At 40.0% G+C, this 15,509-nt stretch overlaps 1 protein-coding gene across 2 annotated transcripts in view; it reads right to left on the bottom strand.

The window, feature by feature from the left end:
- The window catches only part of DDX28 (DEAD-box helicase 28), a 53,197-nt gene extending 43,301 nt beyond the window's left edge, over positions 1 to 9,896 (bottom strand). Inside the window, exon 1 of one of the 2 annotated variants that reach the window (XM_085889126.1) lies at positions 9,687 to 9,896. In XM_085889126.1, the coding sequence (XP_085745252.1) occupies positions 9,687 to 9,710 (24 nt within the window). In that variant the 5' untranslated portion in view covers positions 9,711 to 9,896. The remainder of the gene's footprint in view (positions 1 to 9,686) is intronic. The other variant, XM_085889127.1, reaches the window with a different exon arrangement.
- Positions 9,897 to 15,509: the final 5,613 nt, after the last annotated feature.

Here is a 15,509-nt window from a genome sequence, read left to right as displayed (position 1 = left end):
GCAGTTGGAGCCGGACCTTTAGAGGCAGCATCCCTATCCTCATTGCGATAACTCTTCGCTTCATCATTGTGCAGAGCAGGAGGACTGTGCTGGAAGCATGGATGCTGCCTCCCATCGCCATCCTCCCACACTGTGCCACGCCAGCATGCACAGGCCGTACCGGACCTCGCTCAAGCCCTCGCTTGTTCCACATTGCTGTGCGAGTCCCGTTATTGGGTTATTTCTCTCCTTGTACATAGGTTTTCATGCCCCCCTCATCCCAACTCGTGTTTGTCGACTGCTTAGTTTGTTTTATCGATGGCGTCTTGCCTCCCCTTCGCCCTGTATTTCTTTTTGCAATAAACCCATTTTAAATACGAGACGTTTTCTCACCTTTTTCCTCTCGCGCTTTACATCGCCAGTTTCCACTGCCATTTGGGTGATCCTTGAGGATTTGTTGACAGAGATAATTATGAATGTCACAAACTTCTGTTTCCTGAAAATAATTAAAATACTTTTACGTCAGATGAGTCTGTTAACCCAGACCACTCTGAGCCGGGGGTACAAGACCCCCGCGGATTCCGAAACGATGTTTGTTTACTGCGTTCAATGTTACAACTACTATTTAACTACTGCGTTCAATGACTATTTTTTTCTGTTTGTTTGTTTGTTTGTGTGCAGGATATCTCAAAAAGTTGTGGAGAGATTCGGATGATACTTGGTTGGACAGGTTGGGTGTGTGACAAGGACAAATTGATTAGATTTTGGTGAAGATCTGAATCCAGATGCGGATGTGATAATTTTTAAAGTGATTCTTCACCATTACATGGAGAGATTGGGCTAAACCAATGTATAGCACGAAATCTCAAAAAGTTGCGGACGGATTCGGATAAAACTTGGACACATTGTGTGTGTGGCAAGGATGAATTTATTAGATTTTGGTGAAGATCCGAATCCGGATCCAGACACGAGAATTATTTAATTAAGTGATTCTTCACTATTGAGAGAGAAGATTGGCCTATTGAGGCAAAAAACGATACATGATATTTCAAAAAGTTCTCTTGGTTCAGTATTGAGAGAAGGGGCCAGAAGAGATATGTTCTCTTGGATCAGGCATTTCGTGGTAGAGGTATACACTCTACTGAGTGCCCTTCTAGTTAACCTCCGCCATCGAAGATGGACGCAGGTTACTGTTTTCACCCCTGTCTGTTTGTTTGTTTGTTTGTGAACAGTATTACGGAAAAACTCCTGGACGGATTTCGACGAAACTTGGTGGGGGAATTAGGTATGGTCCAAGGACCATGCCATTAGATTTTGGACCCAAGGACCCGCCGTTATGGCGGCCATTTTGGGAAAATATTTGAATTTTTTTTTTGCATTTCTACATGTTTTAAGTGATTTCCAACAAAAAAAAATTTTGTTAGAGAAAAAAAAAAAATTTTGCACCTTTTAAAAAAAAAAATTTCGATTTTTTTTTTGGGCATTTCTACATGCACGTCGATCTAGTTTAGTTTATTCAATCGTGGTTCAGTAGAGTCTGATCCGTTTTGACCTACAATTAATAGGATATCAGGTTCACTTAAGCGACCAAGCAGTATTGGCGGCGGAGGTTTTGCACTCTACCGAGTGCTCCCCCTCTAGTTTTAAGTTGTGTGTTGCTCATGAACATAGGCAAAGTGGAGATAAACAAGAAGCGAATACTTCGATATCGCATGGCTGGGGGCAGTAAAAGTCTAGGTTAAGAATGATGAAACAATTTTGCAGTTATAAAATTTAAATGTAGACACGGTGAATTAGCATGCATGATGGGAAGAGTTGTGACTTGGACAAATTTCTATTTATAGCCCACAGATCAAAGAGACGTACGTGGCCATAAGTGTGACAGAAGACAAAGGACAGAATAGCCAATTATATAACAGCGCGATGTCGCCGCGCTATAATTATATAACAGCGCGATGTCACCACGCTATAAAAAAAAAACGTACGCGCAAAAAAATAAAAAATAAAATAAAAAATAAAAAACAATGAAGAATGAAAGTTACAACGCTGCACGTCAACAACTAACGGAACAGGAAGATTATCACTTCCTGCTCAGAAAATCAACTTCCGGCGTCACACAGAAAACCATTCAGCACAAAAAAAAAAACGTTGCTCTTCCGCATTAACCCCGCCCACAATTCATCCAGCAATCTCCGCCCACAATCCACCCAGCAATCTCCGCCCACAATCCACCCGGAAATCTCCGCCCACAATCCGCCCGGCAATCTCCGCCCACAATCCGCCCGGCAATCTCCGCCCACAATCCGCCCGGCAATCTCCGCCCACAATCCGCCCGGCAATCTCCGCCCACAATCCGCCCGGCAATCTCCGCCCACAATCCGCCCGGCAATCTCCGCCCACAATCCGCCCGGCAATCTCCGCCCACAATCCGCCCGGCAATCTCCGCCCACAATCCGCCCGGCAATCTCCGCCCACAATCCGCCCGGCAATCTCCGCCCACAATCCGCCCGGCAATCTCCGCCCACAATCCGCCCGGCAATCTCCGCCCACAATCCGCCCGGCAATCTCCGCCCACAATCCGCCCGGCAATCTCCGCCCACAATCCGCCCGGCAATCTCCGCCCACAATCCGCCCGGCAATCTCCGCCCACAATCCGCCCGGCAATCTCCGCCCACAATCCGCCCGGCAATCTCCGCCCACAATCCGCCCGGCAATCTCCGCCCACAATCCGCCCGGCAATCTCCGCCCACAATCCGCCCGGCAATCTCCGCCCACAATCCGCCCGGCAATCTCCGCCCACAATCCACCCGGCAATCTCCGCCCACAATCCACCCGGCAATCTCCGCCCACAATCCACCCGGCAATAAGTGTGACAGAAGACACAGGACAGAATAGCCAATTATATATAACAGTGCGATGTCGCCGTGCTGTAATAAATAATTTGATGTGGAATGCAGGTAGTACTTGTGAGCTGAAAGTCATATCTATACTAATAAAAGTCTGTGTGTGTGAGTGTGTGAGTGTGTGAGTGTGTGAGTGTGTGAGTGTGTGGCGTCAGTCCTCCATAACTCCAAAACCATAAAACCTAGCAGCTTGAAACGTTGCATGCATACTAAGGGAACTCCATGGAAGTGCATGACTGAAAATTGAGTGTTTGGGTTAATTAAAACACCCCTATTTACGATAATTAATGGCCTCATTTAATTATATCCTTCATCAGGCAATCATCGGCCACCTCGCTCTAAAGGTGGGGGGTCTAAAGGTGGGGGGAGGGGTTGGGGTCTAAAGGCGTTTCCTGGGTAACCTCGCAGGGGTCTGAAGCCACCATGTGGCTTCAAAGCCAAGCCACAAACTCAACCATGCCTTGACTTGGAAAAGGCCACAACGATTTTTCTCAAGATAAAGTTTTTTTTTCACCTTCATCACTCATATTATCGAATACCTGTTCATGACAGCTATGAATCGTTGTGTACATCGCTTTTGTAATTACTTTAGTTTTCAAATTAGGAGCTTGCAGCGATTTCATGCATTATACGATAGGATTTTCCTTGATCTACTCTCACGGACTAAAGTAAATCATCGAAATATTATTTCGGTTTTGAGGATCGGATATCGTCCGGACTAAATAAGTGTCGAAATCTGTTGTGAAATCTGATAATTTAAAGAAATAACGAGTCATAACTAAACTGATATACATATTTACTTGAAGCAAGCAAGGCTATGTTTCCTCCTTCTCCAGACATACACAAGAAAATGTGAAATTTCCAAAGCATTAAACTTATCTTTTTCTGTTTGAAGAATTTTATTGAGTAAACAAAAAAATTTAAGAACGTAACAAAATGAAACAGCTTCATTGAGATATACGATTTCATGCATTCACTGCTGGACCTCACACCCTGTCCCCCCAGAGGAACTGCCTATCCATAGTGTCTGCCAGATCTGTATCTATATTTTCGGAGGTTTCACGAGGTGCTCTCCAGGGAATCAAAACAAATACGGTAAAAAACGGACGTTTAAAAAAAAAATAGTTATAACGTTTGCACCGACCGATGTACCACACGACACATGCACAGACGAGCAGGCAAAACAGTGGATTTTATTCAGAAGAATGTTTATTTCATGGGCGATTGAACTTTGCGACGTCTCTAAGGTTGTTCTGCATTTAGCAGCAATTTTTTGTGGATGAAGTCATTATTTTGAATGAATTCATTTTATTTCATTAACTGCTGCGTGCATGGTAAAGACTGGCTTTAAAGTTAGAGGGATCCGTTATGGTAAGCAGCATCAGCATGGCCAACTGTTCCTTTTCAACCATTGAATTGGAGTGATTGCATGAGTGCTTAAGCCACTTGCCAAGCACCCAATGTCGATAGCGGTTCGCAAATGTCACAACAAATTCGCACTACTCTTCAACCGCCACAACTGCCCCATGGTCATCAAATTCTCACCATAACCTCGAAGGACACGGAGGAGACGTCGGTCGGGTTATTTCGGGGTTTAACTCAAAGTACAAATGTGCGCTGTAGCTTGCTTAAGGACCTACAGGTGGTGCAGGGATTTCCCTAAAATCCCACGTTTGAATGGAAGCCAGCACACATTCCAGGCCGGAGAGCGCTTCCAAAAACCATGGCCCTATGATAAAGTCAGAGCTCCAACGCCTGACCAGGTCGGCGAGTGACAGCCATTTTTGGTGTTCGGGGCCTGGCGGGGCATGGCTACGACTGCAGCGGACCAATGGGAAAGTGTGATTTCACTAACAGCCCCATTTGATCCAATTGTTGGTTCCTCCCCTCATCCAGGGCTCATAAAAACAGCAGTTCGTTGTTGGAGATCAGAGGGCAGTTCGGAGTTGGCAGATCATCGGGAACAGGGAGAGGACGAGCCAGAGCAGCACTCGCCAGACATTGGACCTCTCCGGGGAGACAGGCGGTGTAAGGAGAACAAGCGTCGGCACAGCGTGAGGGGCTCCGCAACCCCGCGTGACCAAGCGTGGGGTCACGCATTGCTGCTACGAGCCGAGGCTGCTCCATTCCAATCGACGCTCATTAGATTACATCGACACACGAATAGGATAGGGTCTTTCTTCTCACGCATCTTTATTCTACCTTCTATCTCTTGTCCACTGTGGACGCAAAAAAGAGCAATCAACGTGGGCAAAACCCGAACAACTGATCTTTTCAGGGCAAGACCCTTTTCCTCTTGAACTACGCACCTTTTCCTCTTGCACTACGCCGCACCCCCCACGTTGCATTACACTTGCACCTCACGCTCCCACACCCGAGACACCCTCAGTTTTTCGCCCTTTTCCTAAGCGTTCTGGGCTGCGCTGGTCTACCAGCCGCACCAGGAGAGGTCGTTAATCCTCAAGTACTTCTTTTTCTCTAGGCTATCTCTAATTTTTCTCGTGTGTGTGTGTCTGTGTGTGTGTGTGTGTGTGTGATGGCACCTGTTGTGAAGAAAGTTAAGAGTGTGTAAGAACTGTTGGGATAACTCTGCACTGTGTTCTTTTGTACTATTGTTTGCCTTTTGCAGCACCCCACAAATGCCTTGCTTTCCCTGCTGTACGTTTGCAATAAATCCATTTACTGAGCCACATAACTTTACACACATCTTGGTTTAAATAAATGTGGTGTTTAGAAATGTTCTCAGCCCATTCTTGACTTTTCCTCAATTGGTCCAGCATGGCCCGCACCTTAGCTTAGCAAGGATATTATTCCCCAAGAATCTGTTACATAGCCGGTAGGTACTCCGCAGCACCTGATCTGGTAGGTAGTCCGAATAAAGCAAGTACGTACCGAGGGCACGACCCCCAGTAAGGAGGTTAGCGACCCACTGCGACATAAAGTTATTTGTGTGTGACGGCCTGCGATTCCCGGTGAGTCGAGATAGGAACCTGAGACAGCCCCTCCCTCATGGTTCCCCCGTGACACCGGGTCCGAGACAATATAAATAATTCAAAGTTGTGTGTTGGTCGTGGTCTAATGAATATGGTAATGTATGTAGAAATAAATAACGAATGGTTTTGAAAGCATATACAATACAACGCTGTAATATTCCCTCACCTGGACTTTAGTCGGGTGAGCTTATGCGATCAAGCAACATCCGTCGGTGAGCGAGCGAGTCAATCAGTCTGTAAACCCTTCAGTCATTAATCACTTGAACCAAACACATGATTATTATGAAACTTGACCACAACATTCATATTTGATGCCTAACGAAGGTGTATTGACCGCATAAAAATCTGCGCTCACAAAGCGGGTATATGGGGGGGGAGGTTTAACCCCCCCCCCCAACTAGATATTTGCTAAATTCTCCGTGACTGTTGCTCTTGATCCAGGTGAGCCTCAGCACGTGTGGTCCTATTTTTTTTTAGTGCTAAAATTTGAAAATAAAATTGTGTCCCATGAGGTTTGGCTGAAATCCTAAAATCATTTGATGTGCCTCATGCCCAGATGTTATTGCATGCATATGCCGCAGATGAAAAATTAGTCCAGGCATTTTTGAGTGGAGTCTTCGGACAGGCTGACGCCCCGTTTGAGGTTAAAAACAGGGCAGAGATCACAAGGTATTCTCTGCTTCTGTCCAAAAATACTGCCATGATGGAGCACTTACTGTGATAAACAGGAGACAGACCTAAATTATTCCCAAGTGCACTGGCTTGTAGGTTGTCGTTAAGAATGACCACTACACATGATTGCATTTGGAATGTTGAAAAGAATGTACTTCAAATTAGGTAAAGGGATGACGGATAATAGGCACGAGTAATGCACTGATTATTAAAATTCAGTCCACAATACGAAAAAAAACATCGAACACAGAACAAAATAGAGGGGGAGCACTCGGGAGAGTGCAAAACCTCCGCCGCCAATACTGCTGGGTCACTCAAGTGAACCTTATATCTTATTCATTAAATATGATGTCAACAGTGCTGACAGAGTTATTGTTCTTTTCTCCATTTTTTTTTTTGGGGGGGGGGGGGGGGTGGAAATCACTTAAAACATGTAGAAATGCAAAAAAAGGAAATCGAAATTTTGTTGAAAAAAAAGTTGTAAAAATTTTTTTTCCCTCACAATTTCTTTTGGGGGGGGTGGTTGGAAATCACTTAAAACATGTAGAAATGCAAAAAAAAAATTTCTCTTAACAATTTTTTTTTGGGGGGGGGGAACCAAGTCCAAAATTTAATGGCATGATCCTTGGACCATACCTAACCCCCCCCCCCCACGAAGTTTCGTCGAAATCCGTCGAGGAGTTTTTCCGTAATACTGTTCACAAACAAACAAGCAGTCAAAGACTGGTACTTACGAAATCGTCAACTTGACCTCTGACCTTGTCTAATAAAAGCTGTATCTTGAGAAGGTAGCGACGCAAACCAGAAGTTTCTACAATGATTCTGTACCAAACCATCAAAAATCGTAACGTCGACCGAAGCAAAAATCTCCATTTCTCCACGCAATTATTTTATCAAAGTCACAAAACCGTAATATTCGGCCATCCACCAACAATCTTTACATAATCCGACGGCTCAGCGAGTCAGGCATGCGACGATAATATAACCTTTATGGGGATAAAAAATGACTTTTAAACACCATCTTTATCGAAAACACCGTCAGCGCACACGGAAAACCTTCACGTGACTCAACGACTCGTCTGCTCGAGCGCACTGCATCACGTGACGACCCGTGACGCGTCGAGTGAAATATTTTTTATACAATCTTAAAACGTCTCCAAAACATCCGATTTTTACCAGAATTTCGACAACCGAGTTTTAAGCGTCCAAAGCGATCGCAAAAACCGAAGACAAAATTAAAATTGAAGTTAAAACGAACTCGTAACGTCAAGCGAAGCAAAAATACTCCATTTCTCCACATGAATTTACGGAATTATGTTTGACCTCACAATGACCTTGACCTTTGACCAAAATCTAATCAGTGCGAGCCATCACCCTCCTGAATCACGTGGTGTAATTTGACATTGGTAGCTTCTTCCGTTCTCGAGTTATCGTGCCTACAAACAAACAAACAAACAAACAAACAGAAACGGAAGTGATCAATATACTTACGAAATCTTTAGATTTCGTAAGTAACAAACAAACAAACAGAAAGGGGTGAAAACAGTAACCTCCGATCTTCGACGGCGGAGGTTAAATATACAGTGGAGCGGTACAATGGAGCGGTGCGGTGATGCGGCGCAGTGCAGTTATGCGGCGCAGTGCAGTGATGCGGCGCAGAACAGCGGTGTGGTACAGTGGAGCGGTGCAGTGGAGCGGAGCAGTGGAGCGGAGCAGTGATGTGGTACAGTGGTGCGGAGCAGTGGTGCGGAGCAGTGGTGCGGAGCAGTGGTGCGGAGCAGTGGTGCGGAGCGGTGGTGCGGTGCGGTGGTGCGGTGCAGTGGTGCGGTGCAGACGAGTGGTGTGGTACAGTGGAGCGGACCAGTGGAGCGGACCAGTGGAGCGGAACAGTGGAGCGGAACAGTGGAGCGGAACAGTGGAGCGGAACAGTGGAGCGGAACAGTGGAGCGGAACAGTGGAGCGGAACAGTGGAGCGGAACAGTGGAGCGGAACAGTGGAGCGGAGCAGTGGAGCGCAGCAGTGGAGCGCAGCAGTGGAGCGCAGCAGTGGAGCGCAGCAGTGGAGCGCAGCAGTGGAGCGCAGCAGTGGAGCGCAGCAGTGGAGCGCAGCAGTGGAGCGCAGCAGTGGAGCGCAGCAGTGGAGCGCAGCAGTGGAGCGCAGCAGTGGAGCGCAGCAGTGGAGCGGTACAAGGGAGCGGAGCAGTGGTGCGGTGCAGTGGTGCGGTGCAGTGGTGCGGTGCAGTGGTGCGGTGCAGTGGAGCGGACGAGTGGTGCGGACCAGTGGAGCGGAACAGTAGAGCGGAACAGTGGAGCGCAGCAGTGGTGCGCAGCAGTGGTGCGGTACAAGGGAGCGGAGCAGTGGTGCGGAGCAGTGGTGCGGTGCAGTGGTGCGGTGCAGTAGTGCGGTGCAGTGGTGCGGTGCAGTGGAGCGGACGAGTGGTGCGGTACAGTGGAGCGGACCAGTGAAGCGGAACAGTGGAGCGGAACAGTGGAGCGGAACAGTGGAGCGGAACAGTGGAGCGGAACAGTGGAGCGCAGCAGTGGTGCGGTACAAGGGAGCGGAGCAGTGGTGCAGTGCAGTGGAGCGGAACAGTGGAGTGGTACAGTGTAGTGCGGTACAGTGGTGCGGAGCAGTGGAGTGGTACAGTGGAGCAGTACAGTGGAGCGGCGCAGTGGAGTGGAGCAGTGGAGTGGAGCAGTGAAGCGGTACAGTGGTGCGGTGCAGTCCAGTGGAGCGGTACAGTACAGTGGAGCGGTACAGTACAGTGGAGCGGTACAGTACAGTGGAGCGGTACAGTACAGTGGAGCGGTACAGTGGTGCGGTGCAGTCCAGTGGAGCGGTACAGTACAGTGGAGCGGTACAGTACAGTGGAGCGGTACAGTACAGTGGAGCGGTACAGTACAGTGGAGCGGTACAGCCGCAACAGGGTAAGATATTCAAATCATACACAAATAAATCGATCATTGAACTACGTCGCGGTGAAAGATCCCGCTATTTTTCAATGCACTCGTAATATAAAACTCCATTTTCTGCTCCGAATGACCGTCCTCGAGCCACATGCAGCAAACGACGCACACAGTACATGAACGAATACAGAAACGGCGGCAACAACACTAACAAAAGGGCAGGTGGGCCTCACCATGGAGAAAACAGAAGTAGACATCGCGTGGAGTTTCCGAGAATTTAATCAAGAAAGTTTCTCAAGACATTAAAACGACTCGTCTTCCACGCCAAGAGTATGGCCTCTTCTTCTTCTTCTTCTTCTTCTTCCAACATTACATTATTTCTTCCACTTCGGTTCTACATATTTACCATCACTATTACTTTTTATTTTCACCTATTTCTTCATGCAATTCGTCGGTTCTTCCTCGTCCTTTTGATTTCAAGTATAAACTTCTGCTTCCGGTTTTATCGGCCTTTCTCGTCTTCATTATAAAACTTCTTCTTCTTCTTCCTTTTAATTTCCTCTTCATTAAACCGGTGACGAGTTCGACACCGCACGAAATCCACAGCACGAATTTCTGAGTGAATCCGAAGCAGTTAATAATTTAGAAGTTCGTTTTATACAAGGAACCTCACTGCAGGTGGCTATTTTATTTATCCCACCAACCTGTGAAATCGTGCCCACAATCGAAGTGCCTTATTAATGTCCACACCACTACAACATACCTATTTTAAAAGCCTAGAAATTGCAAAGATGATATTCAATACAATTACTGCGAACCCATTTATTATGTGGATTGAAGAACAGTTGGAATAAACGTTCACTCGTGAAAATTCGGCTTCAAGTTCATAAAAACCTTAAATCTGGCAAGTTACCTGTATTTTATTATACACCTGTATTTTATGATACACCAGTATTTTATCATACACCGGTATTTTATCATACACCGGTATTTTATTATACACCGGTATTTTATTACACACCTGTATTTTATTGCACACCTGTATTTTATTGCACACCTGTATTTTATTGTACACCGGTATTTTATTACACACCTGCATTTTATTACACACCTTATTTATTACACACCTGTATTTTATTACACACCTGTACTTTATTACACACCTGTACTTTTTTATACACCTGTACTTCTTTATACACCTGCACTTTATTATACATCTGTATTTTATTATACACCAGTATTTTATTACACACCTGTATTTTATTGTACACCTGTATTTTATTACACACCTGTATTTTATTGTACACCGGTATTTTATTGCACACCGGTATTTTATTACACACCTGTATTTTAGTATACACCGGTATTTTATTACACACCTGTATTTTATGATACACTTGTATTTTATGATACACCGGTATTTTATGACACACCTGTATTTATTTTATTATACACCTGTATTTATTTTATTATACACCTGTATTTTATAACACACCTGTATTTTATTATACACCAGTATTTTATTATACACCTGTATTTTATTACACACCGGTATTTTATTGTGCACATGTATTTTATTGAATACTGGTATTTTATTATACACCTGTATTTATTTTATTATACACTGGTATTTTATTATACACCTGTATTTATTTTATTATACCCCGGTATTTTATTATACACCGGTATTTTATGACACACCTGTATTTTATGACACACCTGTATTTTATGACACACCTGTATTTTATTACACACCTGTATTTATTTTATTATACACCTGTATTTATTTTATTATACACCTGTATTTATTTTATTATACACCTGTATTTATTTTATTATACACCTGTATTTTATTATACACCTGTATTTTATTATACACCTGTATTTTATTATACACCTGTATTTATTTTATTGTACATCTGTATTTTATTATACACCGGTATTTTATTACACACCGGTATTATATTGTGCACTTGTATTTTATTGAACACCGGTATTTTATTATACACATGTATTTATTTTATTATACACCTGTATTTATTTTATTATACACTGGTATTTTATTATACACCTATATTTATTTTATTCTTCCTTGGTATTTTATTTTTCACTGGTATTTTATTACACACCTGTATTTTATTACACGCCTGTATTTTATTACACACCTGTATTTTATTACACACCTGTATTTTATTGTACACCTGTATTTTATTGTACACCGTATTTTATTGTACACCGTATTTTATTATACACCTGTATTTATTTTATTATACACCGGTATTTTATTATACACCTGTATTTTATTACACACCTGTATTTTATTGTACACCGGTATTTTATTATACACCTGTATTTATTTTATAATACACCGGTATTTTATTATACACCTGTATTTTATTATACACTGGTATTTTATTATACACCTGTATTTATTTTATTATACACCTGTATTTTAATATACACCTATATTTTATCATACACCTGTATTTTATTACAGACCGGTATTTTATTACACACCTGTATTTATTTTATTAGACACTGGTATTTTATTATACACCGGTATTTTATTGCACACCGGTAGTTTATTATACACCTGTATTTATTTTATTAGACACTGGTATTTTATTATACACCGGTATTTTATTACACATCTGTATTTTATACCTGTATTTTATTGTACACCTGTATTTTATTGTACACCGGTATTTTATTATACACCTGTATTTTATTCTACACCTGTATTTTATGAAACACCGGTATTTTATTATACACCTGTATTTTAATATACACGGGTATTTTATTATACACCGGTATTTTATTACACACCTGTATTTTATTGTACACTGGTATTTTATTATACACCTGTATTTATTTTATTATACACCGGTATTTTATGATACACCGGTATTTTATGATACACCTGCATTTTATTACACACCTGCATTTTATTACACACCTGTATTTTATACACCTGTATTTTATTATACACACCTGAATTTTATTACACACCGGTATTTTATTATACACCGGTATTTTATTATACACCGGTATTCTTTTCTTCACCTGTTTCTTATTATACACCGGCATTTTATTATACACCTGTATTTTATTATACACCTGTATTTTATTACACACCTGTATTTTATTATACACCGGTATTTTAATATACACCGGTATTTTATTATACACCGGTATTTTATTATACACCGGTATTTTATTACACACCTGTATTTTATTGTACACCGGTATTTTATTACACACCTGCATTTTATTACACACCTTATTTATTACACACCTGTATTTTATTACACACCTGTACTTTTTTATACACCTGTACTTTTTTATACACCTGCACTTTATTATACATCTGTATTTTATTATACACCAGTATTTTATTACACACCTGTATTTTATTACACACCTGTATTTTATTACACACCTGTATTTTATGATACACTTGTATTTTATGATACACTTGTATTTTATGATACACCGGTATTTTATTATACACCTGTATTTTATGACACACCTGTATTTATTTTATTATACACCTGTATTTATTTTATTATACACCTGTATTTTATAACACACCTGTATTTTATTATACACCGGTATTTTATTATACACCGGTATTTTATTACACACCGGTATTTTATTGTGCACTTGTATTTTATTGAATACTGGTATTTTATTATACACCTGTATTTATTTTATTATACACTGGTCTTTTATTATACACCTGTATTTATTTTATTATACCCCGGTATTTTATTATACACCGGTATTTTATGACACACCTGTATTTTATGACACACCTGTATTTTATAACACACCTGTATTTATTTTATTATACACCTGTATTTATTTTATTATACACCTGTATTTTATTATACACCTGTATTTCATTACACACCTGTATTTTATGATACACCTGTATTTTATTATACACCTGTATTTATTTTATTGTACACCTGTATTTTATTATACACCGGTATTTTATTACACACCGGTATTTTATTGAACACCGGTATTTTATTATACACATGTATTTATTTTATTATACACCTGTATTTATTTTATTATACACTGGTATTTTATTATACACCTGTATTTATTTTATTCTTCCTTGGTATTTTATTTTTCACTGGTATTTTATTACACACCTGTATTTTATTACACACCTGTATTTTATTACACACCTGTATTTTATTGTACACCGTATTTTATAATACACCTGTATTTATTTTATTATACACCGGTATTTTATTATACACCTGTATTTTATTACACACCTGTATTTTATTGTACACCGGTATTTTATTATACACCTGTATTTATTTTATAATACACCGGTATTTTATTATACACCTGTATTTTATTATACACTGGTATTTTATTATACACCTGTATTTATTTTATTATACACCTGTATTTAATTATACACTGGTATTTTATTATACACCTGTATTTATTTTATTATACACCTGTATTTAATTATACACTGGTATTTTATTATACACCTGTATTTATTTTATTATACACCTGTATTTAATTATACACTGGTATTTTATTATACACCTGTATTTTATTATACACCGGTATTTTATGATACACCGGTATTTTATGATACACCTGCATTTTATTACACACCTGCATTTTATTACACACCTGTATTTTATACACCTGTATTTTATTATACACACCTGAATTTTATTACACACCGGTATTTTATTATACACCGGTATTTTATTATACACCGGTATTTTATAATACACCGGTATTCTTTTCTTCACCTGTTTCTTATTATACACCGGCATTTTATTATACACCTGTATTTTATTATAAACCGGTATTTTAATATACACCGGTATTTTATTATACACCGGTATTTTATTATACACCTGTATTTTATTACACACCTGTATTTTATTGTACACCTGTATTTATTTTATTATACACCGGTATTTTATTATACACCTGTATTTATTTTATTATAGACCGGTATTTTATTATACACGGGTGTTTTATTATACACATGTATTTTATAATACACCTGTATTTTATCATACACCGGTATTTTATTACACACGTGTATTTTATTGTACACCTGTATTTTATTGCACACCAGTATTTTATTATACACCTGTATTTATTTTATTATACACCGGTATTTTATTATACACCGGTATTTTATTACACATCTGTATTTTATACCTGTATTTTATTGTACACCGGTATTTTATTATACACCTGTATTTTATTATACACCGGTATTTTATTATACACCTGTATTTTAATATACACGGGTATTTTATTACACACCTGTATTTTATTGCACACCGGTATTTTATTACACACCTGCATTTTATTACACACCTTATTTATTACACACCTGTATTTTATTACACACCTGTACTTTTTTATACACCTGTACTTTTTTATACACCTGCACTTTATTATACATCTGTATTTTATTATACACCAGTATTTTATTACACACCTGTATTTTATTGTACACCTGTATTTTATTACACACCTGTATTTTATTGTACACCGGTATTTTATTGCACACCGGTATTTTATTACACACCTGTATTTTATTATACACCGGTATTTTATTACACACCTGTATTTTATGATACACCGGTATTTATTATACACCTGTATTTTATGACACACCTGTATTTATTTTATTATACACCTGTATTTATTTTATTATACACCTGTATTTATTTTATTATACACCTGTATTTTATAACACACCTGTATTTTATTATACACCAGTATTTTATTATACACCTGTATTTATTTTATTATACACCGGTATTTTATTACACACCGGTATTTTATTGTGCACTTGTATTTTATTGAATACTGGTATTTTATTATTCACCTGTATTTATTTTATTATACACCTGTATTTATTTTATTATACACCTGTATTTATTTTATTATACACCTGTATTTTATTATACACCAGTATTTTATTATACACCTGTATTTATTTTATTATACCCTGGTATTTTATGACACACCTGTATTTTATGACACACCTG

Source organism: Eptatretus burgeri, chromosome 7, assembly GCF_056783735.1.
Source record: "Eptatretus burgeri isolate ZD-2024b chromosome 7, Ebu_testis_v1, whole genome shotgun sequence".
Taxonomy (NCBI): Eukaryota; Metazoa; Chordata; class Myxini; order Myxiniformes; family Myxinidae; genus Eptatretus; species Eptatretus burgeri.
Note: the sequence above shows the minus strand (reverse complement) of the source record. Positions and strands in the feature narration are given on the sequence as shown.